At 48.0% G+C, this 19,492-nt stretch overlaps 1 protein-coding gene across 12 annotated transcripts in view; it reads left to right on the forward strand.

Moving 5' to 3' along the window:
* Nucleotides 1–19,492, forward strand: part of dst (dystonin) — a 471,716-nt gene that overhangs the window by 195,334 nt on the left and 256,890 nt on the right. For all 12 annotated transcript variants that reach the window (XM_078399038.1, XM_078399030.1, XM_078399031.1 and 9 more), the window contains 7 exons: nucleotides 5,335–5,447; nucleotides 7,500–7,606; nucleotides 7,748–7,867; nucleotides 8,587–8,682; nucleotides 12,098–12,225; nucleotides 18,425–18,518; nucleotides 18,669–18,823. In XM_078399038.1, coding sequence (XP_078255164.1) covers nucleotides 5,335–5,447; nucleotides 7,500–7,606; nucleotides 7,748–7,867; nucleotides 8,587–8,682; nucleotides 12,098–12,225; nucleotides 18,425–18,518; nucleotides 18,669–18,823 — 813 coding nt within the window. The remainder of the gene's footprint in view (nucleotides 1–5,334; nucleotides 5,448–7,499; nucleotides 7,607–7,747; nucleotides 7,868–8,586; nucleotides 8,683–12,097; nucleotides 12,226–18,424; nucleotides 18,519–18,668; nucleotides 18,824–19,492) is intronic.

Raw genomic sequence — 19,492 nt, forward strand, 5'->3', positions numbered from 1 at the left:
GCTCCGTCTCTCCCCCCCTCGCTCTGTCTCTCCCCCACACTCCATCTCCCCCCACACTCCATCTCCCCCCACACTCCATCTCCCCCCTCACTCCATCTCCCCCCCCTCGCTATGTCTCTCCCCCCCTCACTCCATCTCCCCCCACACTCCATCTCCCCCCCTCGCTCCGTCTCCCCCCCTCGCTCCGTCTCTCCCCACACTCCATCTCCCCCCCTCACTCTGTCTCCCCCCCTCGCTCCGTCTCTCCCCCCTCACTCCGTCTCCCCCCTCACTCCATCTCCCCCCCTCGCTCCATCTTCCCCCCTCGCTCCGTCTCCCCCCCTCGCTCCGTCTCTCCCCACACTCCATCTCCCCCCCTCACTCCGTCTCCCCCTCTCGCACCGTCTCTCCCCCCCTCGCTCCGTCTCTCCCCCCCTCGCTCCGTCTCCCCCCTCACTCCATCTCCCCCCACACTCCATCTCCCCCCCTCGCTCCGTCTCCCCCCCTCGCTCCGTGTCTCCCCCCTCGCTCTGTCTCTCCCCCCTCACTCCATCTCCCCCCTCGCTCCGTCTCCCCCCCACGCTCCGTCTCCCCCCTCACTCCATCTCCCCCCACACTCCATCTCCCCCCCTCGCTCCGTCTCCCCCCTCACTCCATCTCCCCCCACACTCCATCTCCCCCCCTCGCTCCGTCTCCCCCCCTCGCTCCGTCTCTCCCCCCCTCTCTCCGTCTCCCCCCCTCGCTCCGTCTCCCCCCCACGCTCCGTCTCTCCCCCTCTCTCCGTCTCTCCCCCCCTCGCTCCGTCTCCCACCCACGCTCCGTCTCCCCCCTCACTCCATCTCCCCCCACACTCCATCTCCCCCCCTCGCTCCGTCTCCCCCCTCACTCCATCTCCCCCCACACCTCATCTCCCCCCCTCGCTCCGTCTCCCCCCCTCGCTCCGTCTCTCCCCACCTCTCTCCGTCTCCCCCCCTCGCTCCGTCTCCCCCCCACGCTCCGTCTCTCCCCCTCGCTCCGTCTCTCCCCCCCTCTCTCCGTCTCCCCCCCTCGCTCCGTCTCCCCCCTCGCTCCGTCTCCCCCCTCGCTCCGTGTCTCCCCCCCTCGCTCCGTCTCCCCCCCTCGCTCCGTCTCCCCCCTCGCTCCGTGTCTCCCCCCCTCGCTCCGTCTCCCCCCCCACGCTCCGTGTCTCCCCCCCTCTCTCCGTCTCCCCCCCTCGCTCCATCTCCCCCCCTCGCTCCGTCTCCCCCCCTCGCTCCGTCTCCCCCCTCGCTCCGTCTCCCCCCACGCTCCGTCTCCCCCCCACGCTCCGTCTCCCCCCCTCACTCCGTCTCCCCCCCTCGCTCCGTCTCCCCCCCTCGCTCCGTGTCTCCCCCCCTCGCTCCGTCTCTCCCCCTCGCTCCGTGTCACCCCCCCTCGCTCCTTCTCCCCCCCACGCTCCGTCTCCCCCCCACGCTCCGTCTCCCCCCCTCACTCCGTGTCTCCCCCCTCGCTCCGTCTCCCCCCCCACACGCTCCGTCTCCCCCCCTCGCTCCGTCTCCCCCCCACGCTCCGTCTCCCCCCCACGCTCCGTCTCCCCCCCCTCACTCCGTGTCTCCCCCCTCGCTCCGTCTCCCCCCCCACACGCTCCGTCTCCCACCCACGCTCCGTCTCCCCCCTCACTCCATCTCCCCCCACACTCCATCTCCCCCCCTCGCTCCGTCTCCCCCCTCACTCCATCTCCCCCCACACCTCATCTCCCCCCCTCGCTCCGTCTCCCCCCCTCGCTCCGTCTCTCCCCCCCTCTCTCCGTCTCCCCCCCTCGCTCCGTCTCCCCCCCACGCTCCGTCTCTCCCCCTCGCTCCGTCTCTCCCCCCCTCTCTCCGTCTCCCCCCCTCGCTCCGTCTCCCCCCTCGCTCCGTGTCTCCCCCCCTCGCTCCGTCTCCCCCCCTCGCTCCGTGTCTCCCCCCCTCGCTCCGTCTCCCCCCTCGCTCCGTGTCTCCCCCCCTCGCTCCGTCTCCCCCCCCACGCTCCGTGTCTCCCCCCCTCTCTCCGTCTCCCCCCCTCGCTCCATCTCCCCCCCTCGCTCCGTCTCCCCCCCTCGCTCCGTCTCCCCCCTCGCTCCGTCTCCCCCCCACGCTCCGTCTCCCCCCCACGCTCCGTCTCCCCCCCTCACTCCGTCTCCCCCCCTCGCTCCGTCTCCCCCCCTCGCTCCGTGTCTCCCCCCCTCGCTCCGTCTCCCCCCCTCGCTCCGTGTCTCCCCCCCTCGCTCCGTCTCCCCCCCACGCTCCGTCTCCCCCCCACGCTCCGTCTCCCCCCCCTCACTCCGTCTCCCCCCTCGCTCCGTCTCCCCCCCCCTTGCTCCGTGTCTCCCCCCTCGCTCCGTCTCCCCCCCCTCGCTCCGTGTCTCCCCCCTCGCTCCGTCTCCCCCCCCACACGCTCCGTCTCCCCCCCTCGCTCCGTCTCCCCCCCCTCGCTCCGTGTCTCCCCCCTCGCTCCGTCTCCCCCCCCTCGTTCCGTGTCTCCCCCCTCGCTCCGTCTCCCCCCCCCACGCTCCGTCTCCCCCCTCTCTCCGTCTCCCCCCCCTCGCTCCGTCTCTCCCCCCTCGCTGTGTCTCCCCCGTCGCTCCCTGTCTCTCCCCCTCACTCCGTGTCTCCCCCCCTCACTCTGTGTCTCCCCCACTCGCTCCGTATTACTCCCCTGCTCCGTGTCTCTTCCCAGCACTCCTCATCTTCCTCCCCCACACCCCATCTCTCTCGCCCCTGTTCCCTGTCCCTCTCGTCTCCACTCCCCATCTCCCCTGCTCCTTGTTTCTCTCCCCCACTCATCGTCTTTACACCCCTTTGCTCTCTGCTCCTCTCCACAGCCCTCACTCTTCTTGCATTTCAGAGAATGATGTCTGTTGAGACTTTCCCTTGATGAGACACTTTGCAAGATATCAGTGATAATAACGAGACAGACTGTAAAGTAGTGACATGGAGAATTTTAGCAGATGTACAATGCAAATTGCATTTTGGCTACTTTAATAATCACTCTTCACGTGAACTTGGAAAATGCATTTAAGGAGACAAATCTGTTTAATCAATTCTGGAAAATTCTCAGAATCTTCCCAGTTTCCAGCAACTTGAGTCATCTTGCTGCTTTCCAAAATAACACCTTCGTTTTTTGGATTTGCTTGTCTTTGTGAATGCTGCTGCTGCTAATGAAGAGAGAGAGCCCAGTGATTATGGCGTTGCAGTCAGTGTTGGTTGGATGGTTGGATGGTTGGTACTCGGCTCCGCAGTCACCTATTAGCAGCTTAGAACATAGAACGTACAACGGTACAGCACAAGAACAGCTGACAATATCTGTGCCGAACAAGATGCCAAGACCTACTCTTATCTGCCTGCATGTAATTCATATCCCTCCATTTTCTGCATATCCAAGTGCCTATCCAAAAGTGTCAACTGTCTTTATCGTATCTTCCTCAACCACTACCCCCGGCAGCCTGTTCCAGGCTCCCACCACCTTCTGTGTAAAGGTCTTGCCCCACACATTTCCTTTCTGCCCCCAAACACCTGCCCCCCCGCCTCTCTACCCTCTTCACTCCCGTGTCCTCTGGCACTCCCCTTCACTCATCCCCTCTCCTGCCAATTTCCTCCCTCCAACCTGAATATTACAATTCCGCCACAACTCTGCCTTCTATCAGTAAGCCAGTTCTGAATACAAACAACCGAGTAACTGTTGATCCTGTGCATCTTAAGCTTATGGATCAGCTTAACTTGGGGGACTTTAGCAAATGTAGACAACATTTACTGCCCTACCTTATCAATCACCATCGTCACCTCCTCAGGAAAACTCAATCAAGTTTCTAAGGCACGACCTGCCCTGTACAAATCTATACTGAGTGTCCCTAATTAACCCATTCTCTTCCAAATGAGAATGAATCCTATCCTGAAAAATCCGCTCCAGTAGCTTCCCTACCACGGCCTATAATTCTCTGGATTCTCTCCCCTTCTTAAATAAAGGAACAACATTAGCTACTCTCCTGTCCTCCAGTACCTCACTTGTGCCAAACTTGATGCCAATACCTTATCTACCTGCACACATCTCTCCCCCTCCATTCCTGAGTTCACGTTCCACCAAAGGACATGAGCAAATCATTTGAGCTGTTGCTCCTCTACACCACAGGTGTGATGCTTTGACAGAGGTGATGTCTTCTAGAATGGACACTAAACCAAAGCCTCATCCAACGTCTTAGTAGGAAAGGAAGATCCATTGCTGCTTCTTCCAATGAAGAAGTGGGCAGGTCTCCCAGATGTCCCTTAGCCAACATCAGTTGGCGATTACCTGGTCATTCGCCTTGCTGTCATTTGTTTAACATTGCCTTCGTAATGTCTTCACAACTCATCACTGTTGCCACAACGTCTGAAGCCAACTATTGTCACAAAATGTTGGAGAAACTCAGTGAGATAGGCAGCATCTCTGGAGAGAAGGAATGGGTGACGTTTCGGGTCGAGACCCTTCTTCAGTCTCGACCTGAAACGTCACCATTCCTTCCCTCCAGAGATGCTGCATGTCCCGCTGAGTTACTCCAGCATTTTGTGTCGATCTACGGTTTAAACCAGCATCTGCAATTCCTTCTTACACATCTGAAGACAACAGTCTTTTGCTACTTTGTTGTTTGCCTCACCTAATTCCAGCTGTACAGTTAATGATTGTGGTTGAGTAAATCAGCAGTGGGAGCATGTCATCCACCCTACTGCACCTGGGCAGTCACTCGTTGAGATAATAGAGTAACTCCATCCAATTCAATGCCTTAACGTTCCTGTGCAGCATGAATCTATCACTTCCCAATTTTTAAACTTTTAATGGGTAGTTTTCTGGATGGGTTCCAGATTTCGTTTTGTGAGCTGACGAGCTTCTTAACATGAATGCTGAACTCGAACTGTCCGGCAAATCTCTAACAGAGAATCTTAGAGCATTATTTGAAAAGTGCGAATCAACCTTAATATGGCTGTTATTCCCAAGAAACGGCACTGTTGAGCCTCCAAGGGTAACTCATTCTTCCTTGGATGTGAAGAAGAAAAGTGAAGAGTCTCTGTGTGGGCTGCACAGTCTCTGTACGGAGGGAAGTTTGCAGGTAGTGGCGTGCCCGTGTGCCTACATGTCTCGTTCTTCTTGGTAGTTGAGGTTGCAGCTTTGGAAGATATTGCCCGAGTCGTCTGAGAGGGTAAAACAAAGTAGATGTACCACTGTGCACTGGTGATGGAGGGGGTGGATGGTTACATTGGTTGGGCTGGCAATCAAGCATTTATTTGGATGGCAGGTTTATGCAGTCACATCACCATTTTCCTAAAGCTCTCTAATCGGGATTTGACATCTTGTTCCAAATTTCAGGCCGGACCTGGTAGATATGCGTCATGTAGCAATTCAAAACAGCGTGAGCAACTTGGAACAAGCCTTTGGTATCGCTGAGCAGCTTGGTGTCACAAGACTGTTGGACGCAGAAGGTAAGCTTAATAATAATAATAATAATAATAATGCATTACATTTATATAGCGCTTTTCTAAACACTCAAAGACGCTTTACAAGGTTTACTAAAACATAAAAGAAAATAAATAGATAAATAAGTAAACGAAGAGAAAAGGAAAAAGAAGGTGAGGTAACGGTCAGTGGTTGAAGGCAGTGCTGAACAGGTGAGACTTCAGTGATGTTTTGAATGTGGTGAGTGAGGAGGAGTCTCTGATGGTTTGAGGTAGTGAGTTCCAGAGTGTGGGAGCAGCGATGGAGAAAGCCCTGTCCCCCCAGGATCTGAGTTTGGTCCGGATGGGGGGGACAGGAGGTTTGCAGCAGCAGAGCGGAGGTTACGGGTTGGAGTGTGTCTGTGGAGGAGGTCAGTCAGGTAGGATGGGGCCAGGTTATGGAGGGCTTTGTAGGTCATGAGGAGGATTTTGTACTGGATTCTCTGGGGGATGGGGAGCCAGTGGAGCTTGTAAAGGACGGGGGTGATATGGTCACGGATCGGGGAGTGGGTGAGTAGACGGGCAGTGGAGTTCTGGATGTGTTGGAGTTTGTTGATGATTTTTGAAGGTGAGCCAGTAGCTGTTACAGTAGTCCAGACGGGAGGTGATGAAGGCGTGGATGAGGGTTTCAGCAGCTGTGGAGGAGAGGGATGGACGGACACGGGCAATGTTTTTGAGGTGGAAGAAGGCTGTCTTGGTGATGTGTTTGATGTGTTTGTCGAAGGAGAGGGTTTGATCAAGGATGATTCCAAGATTCCGGATGCTTAGTCATTGAGTCAATATTATCTATGGTCATTTCAATGTCGCAAATTGTACGACTTCGTACTTGCCTTGACATGCTCAGTCCCACCATGATCAGATGAAGACATGTTGGTTAATTATTAGCTTTTTTAATTTGTGGGGTCAGTTTAATGCTTCAGCAATAATCTACTCCCAGGAAAATGTGTTTTTTATCTGAATCTGTTTACATTGCATTTGGAGCAGAGAAAGTTAAAGGAAGTATTAATAGAGGCACTAAAGTCATGACAAATTATGATAAAGGAAAATAAAGAAAAAGTCTTGCCACGGGGAGAAGGGTCAAGAACTGGCCATTCAGATTCAAGTTGATTAAAATAATCGAAAAGTAGATGAGGCACATTTGTTTTTTATACTATGTGCTATGACTCGCTGAAAGGATGGAGGATAGAGATTCAGGATAACTTTGTAAAGGAAATCTTGAAGGTTTGGTGCTGGCTGGGAAGGAGCTTCAGGATTTTTGACCCTAAGACACTGAGGGCTAGTGACACTTTTCCAGACCAGAGTGGTGTATGGAGGGGAACCTGAGGTACTGGTGTCCCTGCGTGCCTTCATCTCTTGTTCTTCTTGTTGGTTGAGGTCACAGCTTTGGGAGATATTGCCCCAAATAGCATAAGGGTAGCCATACCACTGTGCACTGGTGATGGAGGGGATAAATGATTACAATGGTGGTTGGGTTTGTAATCAAGCATTTGTTTGTATTGCTGATTTATGCGGTCAAACCACCATTTTCCTCAAGCTCTTTAAATCATGATTTGATATCTTGTTCCAAATTTCAGACCTGGTGGATATGAGTCAAGAGGCATATTTTATCCTGAATGATATTTAGGTTCTGGGGTTTTGTTGGTGCTGGAGTCAGTTCGGCAGGTGGAGATGGTGGAAAGGCTTTGGGATGTCGGGATGTGAAAGAAAGCCCACATTCTTACACGCACTTGTAGCTGCAATATATATAGTGATGGGTGGGGAACTCCGTGATGATAATGGCTTTGAATTTGAAGGGTTGGAGATGAGACCTCCTTGATGGGTTTGGTCATTTGGATTGTAATTGTGCGTCTCGAATGAAATTGATCGTTTGCTGATTCTATTGCCTTTCAACAATCGGAAATATATACTGTACCTTATTATCTGGAGAATTTCATGAAGTCATATCCGTTTTCTGCTGTGATTACTGTTTGTTCAATTGTACCTTGGCATGATGCTTAACCACTGATGCTCCGGTGAAGTGATGCTTCCTCATTTCCTCAGATGTTAATGTCGCATCCCCTGATGAGAAATCAGTGATCACTTACGTGTCGTCGTTGTATGACGTCTTTCCCAAAATTCCAGAGGGTGGAGAAGGCATCAGTGCAAACGTAAGACCTTGCAGTATATCACCGTTCATTGACAGCTGATCCATTTTATTCTTAAACTCTGTACCTTTTGCATTTGAGGTTGTCCAACGGATCCGCGAAACGGAATAACCCTTGTTCAAACTTGTTTTGGGCTTCTGCTAGGACGTAGATGTTAAGTGGATAGAATACCAGAACATGGTGAACTACCTCATCCAATGGATCAAGCATCATGTGACAGTTATGTCAGATCGGAGCTACTCAAACAATCCTGCAGAACTTAAGGTGAGAGGTTTGGAACATAAAACATAGAACGTTGCAGCACAGGAACAGGCCCTTCAGCCCACAATGTCTGTGCTGAACATGACACCATCTTAAACTAATCTCCTTTACCTGCACATGATCCATAGCCTTCCTTTCCTTGCATATCCATGTGCCAATCTCAAAGTCTCTTAAATGCCACAATCACAGCTGCCTGTTCAACCATTACTAGCAGTGTGTGCCAGGTACCCACCACATTTAAAAAAACAACATGCCTGGCACACCTCCTTTAAGGTTTACCCCTATCACTTCAACACTATGCCCTTTAGTCTTTAAGATTTTCACTCTGAGGGAAAAAGGTTCTGACTCTCTACCATATCTATGCCCCTCATATTTTTATATATCGCTATCAGATCTCCCATCAGCCTCTGACTCAGAGAAAACAACCCAAGCTTGTCCAACCTCTTTCTAAAGCTAATACTCTTTAACCCAGGCAGCATTCTGGTCAACCTCTTCTATATCCTCTCAAAAGCCTTCACATCTTTCCTGCAATGAGACGGTCAGAACAGCACACGATGATCCAATTCTAGTTTAATTTCATTTCAAGTATGAAAGAATAATTCTTTGAAATTTAAGCAAAATACTGCGATTGATGGATATGTGAAATAACTTGACTTCACTCCCTCATTTGTGGCAGTTCCTTTTATAGCAATATCTTAATTGTCAACCGTCTCCTTTTATAGGCACTTTATAACCAGTACATGCAGTTCAAAGACACAGAAATCCCACCGAAAGAGAAGGACAAAGCTAAAATCAAGCAGCTTTATAAATTGTTGGAGGTAGGTGCACCTCACCTATCATATGCTTGCTTGGCCAAAGTGCTTTATTTACATTCTCTGTTGCAAGACTGAAAGATGGGTAATGGTTCCTAGAAAGGCAAGAAACTGCAGCGGTTGTAATCCTGAAATAAAACAGAGAATGGTGTGAATAATGTAGCTGGGGGAAATCTGTGGAGAAACAGAATCAACCAAGCTGGGAGAACTAGGAAGATTTGGAAGTTAGACTTGATTTAAGTTGCAGAGAAGAGGAGGGATGGAAAGGATGCAGAACAATAGACATGAAATGTGTAATTTCGTCTCAATAGACAATAGGCAATAGGTGCAGGAGGAGGCCATTCGGCCCTTCGAGCCAGCACCGCCATTCAATGTGATCATGGCTGATCATTCTCAATCAGTACCCCGTTCCTGCCTTCTCCCCATACCCCCTGACTCCGCTATCCTTAAGAGCTCTATCTAGCTCTCTCTTGAATGCATTCAGAGAATTGGCCTCCACTGCCTTCTGAGGCAGAGAATTCCACAGATTCACAACACTCTGACTGAAAAAGTTTTTCCTCATCTCAGTTCTAAATGGCCTACCCCTTATTCTTAAACCGTGGCCCCTTGTTCTGGACTCCCCCAACATTGGGAACATGTTTCCTGCCTCTAACGTGTCCAACCCGTTAATAATCTGATACGATTCGATAAGGTCTCAATTATTCCGCATCCTTTCCATCCCACCTCTTCACTGGAGAAGTGTCCGGGCCCAAAAGGCCACCTGTACATTCCCTCCCCAGTGCTGTCTGACCCACTGAGTTCCACCAACACTTTGTGTTTTACTCAACATTCCAGCATCTGCAGCCTCTTCCTCATTCTTCCCAAACATTGTGTGTCCATTTCCCTCCGCTGATGCTGTCTAACCAGCTGGGTTCTTCCAGCACTTTGTTTGTTGCACTGTTGGGGATGCCAGCTGTGTAATTTGTAAAGTGTGAATTGTGCGACCACTTTGGGTATTGTGGTTCTGTTAAGAACACTGCAGCAGAGGTTGCTCAAGAAGTTGCTCACAAATGAGAGTGGCTGGAAACAGGGCCCTCAGCTCAGTGCTGACCTTCAAGCTCCCATTTATACATTTTATTATCCTCTCAATGTTCCCATCTGATCACAGGATGGCACAGTGGTGCAGCTGGTAAAGCTCAAGGTCAGGATCATGCTAGACACCCGGGTTTGATCCTGTCCTCGGGTGTTGTCCGTGTGGAGTTTGCATCTTCTCCCTGTGACTGAGTGGGTTTCCTCCGGGTGCTCCAGTTTCCTCCCACATCCCAAAAACATGTAGGTTTGTAGGTTAATTGGCCTCTGTAAATTGTCCCCCAGTGTGTAGGGAATGGATGGGAAAAGTGGGATAACCTGGAACTGGTGTGAATGGGTGATAGCTGGTCGGCGAGGACCAAAGGGCCTGTTTCCGTGCTGCATCTCTAAACTAAAAGGAAACTCTACTATTTACCTCCAAACTCAGGGCAATTTATAGAGGCCAAATAACCTACCAATCTGTCTTTAGGATGTGGGAGGCAACTGGATCACCCAGGGTAAACCCACAGGGTCACAGGGGAAACTGGCAAACTCCACAGGAGGTGAAGGTCCAGTCCTGGTAGTCGGGTTGGCAGGCAGCAGCTTTACCAGCTTGTCCATTGTGTTGCCATAAACCACAGGAGCTACGTACTTAAGGATTGTATTGAGCTTGGTAACTGGACCAAAATAGACCACCTCATTCTGGACACAATCCATCTATTGTCACTGCTGTTAAAATAAATTATTTTGAGTCACGAAGTGTCTCTCTTATCAGCCCCAGGTCATGTAACATTCATAACTGAGAAGGTGATCTGTTGCCACCAGTCTTAGAGTCGTAGAGCTGTACAGCACAGAAACAAGCTCTGTGGCACACCTTGTCCATGCTGACCAAGATGGCATACTTGATGAGTCCCATTTCTGGCCCTTGTCTCCACTGTGTTTGTCTCCTGTCTCTCCGTATGGATATGAGGCCTCTCTTTACCCCACACTGCTTAAGTTGCAGTACGGGACAGAACTGGATAACTTTATTGAGAGCTAGGACTTGATTCTCTTCTTTGCCAGTTGGCTGAGCTGCGTCGCTCTTTTAAAGGAGTGAGCTTGGGCAGTTTTATCGTCTCCATTTGTGGAGGCAAGGAGAGGTAGTAATAACAGCCCGGCTGCTTTTGGGAAAGTGCTGGTGAGCTGACACCTTCCACTGCTGCACTGGAGCACGAAGTATTGCCACATCACATCTAGGAAAATGTTTGCTATTTCTTTCCCTTCCTTTGTGTATTTAAAATTCTCAAGTTATAAAAGTTTAAACTTTGAATACATTATATCTGAATGACACACCATGTTTAAACTCGAAACCTGAGAACAGTGAGTTCACAGATCAGAGAGATAAAAAAAGCAGATTTGGAAAGAAGCATTCTGTGGGTCCTATTTCAGCATAGATTTTCACTTTGATTGATGTTTTTGAATGGGCTATTATTTCTCTGTGTCTTTTAAATAATGTGTTTATCATTTTCGTCCACTTTGTAGATAATAGTGTTAGCTCAAGGTGGAGCATTCAGAGCTAGTAAAGAAAGTGAAATAGAGTTGAGTTCATATTGACCCATATTTTTTGTGTTTTTTTAAGTCTATTTGTATCCCCATATTATTCTCCTTTCTTCATTTAAAAAAATTCTTTGTAAGACTTTCTCCACCTTTAAACATGACGGGTAAATAATCACCAACATCCTCCAAACCAACTGCTTTTCCCTCCGTACATCTTTGGATTTAATTCTTGTGTGTCAGTTGTTATCTTTCATTTAATTTTTTTTAAATTAACCAGGTCTTTACTTGACGTCAATGAGGTAAACAAACCTGGGCCCAGAACTATGCATTCCTTCTTGGGTTTGGTCTGTTTTGGAAACTTGTGAAGCAAATAAGATATCCGTGTTTCATCCTCACTGTGAGGTGGCACGGCATCAAAGCTAGTGACGCACAATCCTGGGTACAATCCTGGCTTCCAGTGCTGTCTGCGTGGAGCTTGCATGCTCTCCTTGTGACCACACAAGTATCCTCTGTGTGCTTGAGTTTCCTCTAACATTCCAAAGATGTGTGGGTTGGCTGGTTAATTGGCCACTGTAAATTGCTCCTGGTACAGTTTAGTTCGTGTACCGAGGTACAGTGAAAAGCTTTTGTTGTGTGCTAGTCAGCAGATAAACAATGCATGATACAGGTGGGTTTCAGGAGAATCGGGGATGTTGATGGGCATGTGTGACGGAATAAGTAAGTCGCAGAATCTCAGGGAATTGATGGGCATGGGGCTCGTAAATGGGTGGTTGGTCAGAAAGGCCTGATTCCATGTTGTATGGGTCTATGATTCTGTGGATATGTGATTGTTTTCTAGGTGTGGATTGAATTTGGGCGGATAAAACTTCCTCAAGGCTCTCACCCAAATGATGTGGAGAAGGAATGGGGAAAGTTAATCATCGCAATGTTAGAAAGAGAAAAGAGTTTGCGCCCAGAGGTGGAAAGGTTTGTGAGAATTGAGATTGGTGTGATCTTATGAAGTAGTTTTCTTATAACCGTTCAGAAACAAATACTGTGGAAAGCACAAAGTGCTTGAGAAACAGCAGGGAAGGCATAATCTGTGGAAGAAATGGACAGGCGATGTTTTTGGTTGGTCCCCTCTTCAGTTGGAGATACCTCAGCATCTTGCATCAGTCTGAAGAAGGGTGCAAACCCGAAACGTGGTCTGCCCATTCCCTCTGTGGATGCTGCCCGCCCCACTGAGTTCTTTATGTTTTGCTCAAGATTGTAACATTGCAGTTCCTTGAGTCTCTAAAATACTGTGGAACTGGAAATTAAAACAGAAAATGCTGGAAATAACCGATAAGACAGCATCTGTGGATCAAGAAAGGTGGTCAATGCTTGAGGTTATCAGAACTAGTTAATTCTAACTATTCCCAGTTCTGAAGAAATGTTATTGGCCTGACACGTGAGCTGTTTGCTTCCTGACTTGCTGAGCATTTCCAATGTTCTGTGCTTACTTCCCCTCTCTGGGCAATGGTTGTCTGATTCCCACAGGTGCTGGGACCAGTGTTGAGGGGACCAATGCCACTCGCATGACCGACGGTGCAGTAAGGGGTTTCATCTACTTCATCAAACTTTGTTACACATTTACCTTTCATCCCTTAGAATCAATTCTTGACGTTCAGGTTGTAACATGACAACAGCAACAATAACTGGTTATTAGGAAGTGATAACTGGTGACAGAACATTGAACATTGAACAGTGCAGCATAGGAACAGGCAGATGAGATCAGGTTAACTTGGCAACATATCATATCATATCATATCATATATATACAGCCGGAAACAGGCCTTTTCGGCCCACCAAGTCCGTGCCGCCCAGCGATCCCCGTACACTAACACTATCCTACACCCACTAGGGACAATTTTTACATTTACCCAGCCAATTAACCTACATGTTCGACACAAACATTGTGGGGCAAAATACAATTTTATATTTATACAAATTTATACAATACAAACTGAACTCATCTGCATGTACATGATCCATATTCCTCCTATTCCTTGAGCTTCCATGTGCCTATCTTAAAAACCTCAAATGCCACTATCGTATCTGCCTCCACTACCACCTCTTGCAATGCGTTCCAGACCCCCGCCACTCTCTGTGATAAAAATACTTGCCCACACATCTCCTTTAAACTTTCCCCTGCTTACTTTACGGCTGTGCTCACTAGCGTTGGTCAATTCCACCCTCGGACAAAGGTTCTGGTTATCTACCCTATCTATGCCTCTCATGATTTATATATTCCTATCAAGTCTCCCCTCAACCACCGATGTTCCAGATACTTGGTTCACTCTGTAGAACGAGATTGTTCTGAAAAACCTTTAAAGATTTTCTGTTCCTTCTAGTCACCAGCATTGCCTGAAACCCAAAAATCCAATAGCTAGGTCTAAAAGCACGCAAAATCTCTTACATTCGGGCAATTCTTTTCAATCTGATCAGACTGAAGTAAGGTCTTGACCCGAAATGTTGCCCATTCCTTCTCTCCAGAGATGCTGCCTGTCTCCAGCTTTTTGTGTCTATCTTCGCTTTAAACCAGCATCTGCAGTTTCTTCCTACACAAAGAGTTGTTCTAGTTCTGAAGGGAGGTGCACATCTCCACAATAAACGCCATGTGTTGCTTTCTAACTCCATATGTAACTATTTTATTTGCAGCTATTAAGTAACTTATCCTTGATATTGTGCTTAAAACTCTTGTACTCTTTCCAACATGAATGACTTTATCATACAATAAGGAAGTGTTTGTTCTCTTTTTGAACCGATGCCAGGAAAATAATTTGAGTTTCACGTTAGAGATTATAAATTGTAGGCTAGACCGAAACTCTTGGTGGGAAATGCATGCAGAAATCTATGTGTGTACAGAAAGAATTGTAGTTAATTTAGCGCCAGACATTAGGCTTTAAATTTTATTGTGATTTAGTTGCTTTTAATTATCTGCTAGTTTTCACATGTTGGCTCACAACCATGCCTAGTTCCAAAGCAAATAATTGCTTGCAGATTTGAAAACCACAGAGGCAACAGGATAAGTCAATAAAGTGGTTAAACAACACACAGGTGTTATCCTCTACTCACTGAGCGAGGGAATATGAGGTCCAGGAGATCATGCTGGAATGATATAAAATACTGGTTAGTTCACAGATTGAGCACTGTGCATAGTTCTGGTCACCACATTACAGGAAAGTTGTGATTGGACTGGAGAACTTTCAGAGGAAATTAATATGGAGCTGCAAGGATTGGAACATTTTAGCTGTGAGAAAGAACTATTTTAGATATTTTATTTAAACGATATAAACTGCTGTAAGTTCCCATTGCTTTCTTTCGAGCGGAGGAGACTGAGGGGAAGTTTTAATGAAGAGGGATCTAGGCAGAGTAAGGGAGAATATTTCCTTTAGCAGAGGGTTCAGGATTTTGAAGCTAGAAGGATTAAGAGGGGATACCAGGAAAAATATTTTCACTCAGAGAGTAGTGGGGGACAGAAACTTTCTGCCTCAACGCGTGGTGGAAGCAGATAGTCTCAAAACATGTTTGAGTACTTGTTTGTGCACTGGAAGATCTGTGACTTGTAGAGCTGTGAACTAGCACTGGAAGGTTAGTTTAGGCAGGGTGACTTTCTTTCAAATGGAGCAGACATGTTGGGCTACTTGTGCCATGAATTTTCAATGATTCTCTGATCATCCCAACCCCCACCCACTTTACAACCAGTGAAATCGATGGCAAGCCCATTGGGCCACTACCTGTGGCAGTGTAGCACGCACTCCCTCTGGACTGCACCATGATGCCAGCTGGTTTCACCTGCATGTATCTGAGAGTCAATATCAATCAACAACTCTGCTGGCTGCGAGAGGTAAATTCTACCCACTGAGGCGCAACTTACACGTATCGTTCTCCTAATGCTGTCGGAAGCAGAAGGTAGTTACGTGATACGCTTGGTGAATTATGGAATATGTTTCAAGTCAAGTTTATTGTCATGTGCAAAAGTACAGAGCACAATGAGGTACAATGAAAAACTTACTTGAGGCAGCATCACAGGCACATGGACATGAATCATACATCACGTGCACATAAATTATACATAAAATTCTGCAAGAGAGAAAAAGACTGCAATAAAAAGACATTAAGCCAAAACACGATTAGAAAGAAAAACAAGACCATGGTTGTGCAAGAACTAGTCTGTAGCTTTTTGTTGAAGAAGTAGGATGAAGTATGGAGTCCAAGAGTCAAGAGTCTGGTAGTTGTAGGAAAGTAGGTGTTTCTGAACCTGGTGGTGTGGGACTTGAGACCTTTCTGTCTCCTTCCCAATGGTGGCAGTGAGAAGATGGCATGGTCTGGAAGTTGGGAATCCTTGATGCAGAAGTCACCTCTTGAGGCAGCGCCTCATGTAGATGCTTCCGATTTTGGGGAGGGCTGTGCCTGCAGTGGACCAGGCTGAATCCACCACTGTGCAGCCTCTTGCATCCTTGTTGCATTGAAGTTGCTGCACCAGGCCATAGTGCAACCAGCCAGGATAACCACATCACCGCGTGTTCCACTGACCAAGAGAGATCTCCAAGGAACTCTACAGTGTTGTGCATTAGTTGCTGCTGGTCACTAGTGCAATTAGCTTGAGCCTCTGGGACCGCAGCGAGAGAACAGCAGCCTGGTTTGGATCCTGATCCTTTGGGAAGGCACACCTGGGTGTGTGTGTGTGTGTGTGTGTGGTGCATATTCCTGGGCACCGTGATGCCTACCTCTCAGGTGAGGCACTCGGAAGCTGGTCCTACTCTTGAACTGTAGTCCAGGGCAAATTCACTACTTATGCAGAGAAGGGAAGAAGCTTTAAATGTATAAGTTTAGGAATTGGAGAACTTTTGGTGATGCGATTGGTCTGGCCTAATTGATGAAGGGGGTGCAATAGTTAAATCTGGTATTGAGGAAATGTTAGTGGTACAGTGGTGCAGCCAGTAGAAGTTCTGCCTTGTAGCTCCAGTACCCCGGCTTCCATTTTGATCGCCGGTGTTGTCCATGTGGAAATTGCACCTTCTCTCTGTCCCCACATGGGTGCCCTTCAGATGCTCCTGACTTCCTCCCACATCCCAAAGATGGGCAGATGGGAGTTAAACATTTTGGGGGCTGTGTACTTAAGTGATGTTCTAGTGTTCAATTAAGTGGTGTGACCTGGAAGGAATGATTAGGGACGTGGAGAGAATAAAACAAGATGAACATAGGATTAGTAAAAATAAATGCAGTCAGTGAGCTGTAGGGCTCCTTTTCATGATGTATTGCTCCAAGACTCGATGATATTCAGTCACCGATGTACCAAGAAAGCTGCAGAAAGGACCAGGTTCAAACCTCAAAAAGATTGCGAGAAACTTTAACCAGTAAGCAGTTCGCTATTTGATTTCCACGTCAACCGGTCTATCCAGGTGCCTCAGGATTGCTTTAGCGGAAGGATATTAAAACCAATCTTTTCTTCATCACTGAAAGGGAATATTAGGTTGTTTTCTTTGGTGAAACAAGAGTTTGCTTTGTGGTTTTGCATGTAGGTGGGGCAGGGACAAGGAGGAGTGTCCCAGATTTATCAATAAAAGAATTAATGAGGGGCAGGTATGTGTGCCCTGCAGCACATTCCTGACTGTTTGATCAGAACGCAGGACTGATTTAGTGTGCAGTGAAGACTCGCTGGTACTTGTACAGGTGCAGCCAGCTGCTGACAGCAGTGCACTCTGCGGGCATGGTGCACCTATGTGCCTTCTCGCTGCACTGGTGGTGACGGGACAGAAAGGCGCTCAGGTTTGAGAGCTGCCACCAGTGCCCTCGCTGTTAAACATGAGCCATCAGGCGATCGTGTTCGGTGGCGACACGCAGCTCTCCTCGTGCAACAGCATCAGCAGCAGCTCCATCGAGAGCTTCTCCCCTCCTCTCAGCTCCGGCGGGAGAACCTTCGTTAACTCCTGGACATCCTCAAGCAGCGACTTTGATGGCGTCAGGTAAGTCCGTCATTCCCACAGTGTGCACCGACGCCGTACACACCTGGCTGCGCTGAGGTTCATCAGCTCACTGCCTGAAAGCCCGGTGGGAGGAGATTGATTTGAAAGCTTCAAAAGGTTGGATAAATGTTAGAAAGATTTAAACAAAAACTTGCAGGGCTTTAGTAATAGTGCAGATGGGGCAGAACTAATCAGAGGGCTTTGCCTGCTGTGCAGGAAGGAACTACAGATGCTGATTTACCCCAAAGATAGACACAAAATGCTGGAGTGACCCGTCTTCATTCTCGACCCGAAACGTCACATATTCCTTTTCTTCAGAGATGCTGTCTGACCAGCTGTGTTACTCCAGCTTTTTGTGTCTATCTTTGGCTTTGCCTGCTGCCTCTGCACAGGCAGGATGGTGAGTAGCCTTATTCCGTGTCGTAAGGACTTGTGACTTTATCGTTGGACATGAACCAGAAATATTGCTGACATCTGGCAAATGTCAACAAAGTGACCAAACGTGTCTTAATATTCGCTGCCATGTTGGGTGAAATGGCCTTCTCTGCTTTGCGATTCAGTGAACAATTTAGTGACTGCCCTCTAGCCTTTGCCCTGCAAACCTGCATGTTGCTTTAAGGTTGCTGTGTGCTTTAATTTCTGTTCACTCGGATTTGTTGTTGGGATCTCAATCCTGCCTTTGTGTTGCTTGGGGCTTCCTGGCATAAAGCACCAGATCTAGTTGACAGGCTGAGGCGAAAACACTCTTTGTACCTTTAGTACATCATATTTTCTTTTCTTTAACTTTGTGGTTTGAAGGTGAGGATGCCAATGAGAAATCAAAGCTTTTAATCTGGGCACTCCCAGCTTACATAAAGCAATCCCTCCCACCCAACATATTTTAGGATCCTAAAACAGAGGAGCAAATGTTTCAATCCATATGGTCTACAAAATAAGCAAGGGGTATATCAGTGGAAGATATCTAAATGATTTTCATACAGAGTAACTAAGCATTAATGAAATGGAGGGGCTCATTCCAACATTGAGTGTAGAGTTGACTGGCTCTCCACATTTTATTTTAATTGGAGCCACCTTTGATCGAAAGGAGAAGAAATTTATGAAAAGGGCTGCTGACATCAAAGCTATGGCCCTGGAGTTTGAGTTTTATTTTTGTTTATTTATTTTTAAATCTGCAGACTGGAGATGTTGCAGCAGATTGCCTCCAGACTTCACTGTGACAGCGTAGCCTGTGAAGATAAACTCATATTGGCACGGAATTCACTCCAGCTGGTAAGTTGACAGCCCGTGGAATTGCCCTGTTTATTTTGTTCGTGTGAATAGCCAGTTTGATATGGAATGGTTTCAGGTGTGAAGCCTTTGGGCTGCAGTGTATAATTGGGGTTTTATACCTATTTAAAAAAATACACTACTGTGTTTCAGGATGCAAAGCGATTGGAATCCGGACTTCAGTTTCAAAATGAGACAGAGGTTGCAGGATACCTATTGGAGGCTGAAAATCTCATACGGCAACAGATTATTGATATCCAGATTCTTGTTGATGGGAAGTATTACCAGGCAGACCAGCTAATCCAAAGGTAAGACCCTGAATCACACCAGCAGTACAGCAAAGGGGCAATCATAAGTTCTAGGAGCAAATTTTGGCCATTCGGCCTATCAAGTCTACTCCGCCATGCAATCATTCCCTCTCAAACCCATTTTTCGGGCCTTCTTCCCATAGCCCCTGACACACTTACTAATTAAAAATCAATACAATCCGAAACCAATTGAGTTGTAAAATCAACAATTTCATACAGTCATAGAGTCAGACAGCACGGAAACGGGTCCTTCAGCCCAACTTGCCCGGGCTCATCTTCGCTAGATCCACTTGCCCAATTTTGGCCCATATTCATCCAAAATGTTTCCTATCCATGTACCTGTCCAAATGTATTTTAAGTGTTGTTCTAATACCTGCCTCAACTTCTTCCTTTGGCAGCCAGTTCCATATACCCATCACCCCACTGTGTGAAAATGTTGTCCCTCAGGTTCCAATTAAATCTTTCCCCTCTCACCTTAAACCTATGTCCTCTAGTTCAAAGGACTCATTTTATTGTGTGGATGCATTTTTCATATTTTTAAATATTCTTGACTTTTGCTACCTTGATGGCTGAAATGGCCCCCTCTAGTTGATCATAATCATCATAATCATAATTTATTAGCCAAGTATGCTTTGCAACATGCGAGGAATTTGATTTCTCACACAGTCA

This window comes from Rhinoraja longicauda, chromosome 5 (genome assembly GCF_053455715.1).
Source record: "Rhinoraja longicauda isolate Sanriku21f chromosome 5, sRhiLon1.1, whole genome shotgun sequence".
NCBI classification, from domain to species: Eukaryota; Metazoa; Chordata; class Chondrichthyes; order Rajiformes; family Arhynchobatidae; genus Rhinoraja; species Rhinoraja longicauda.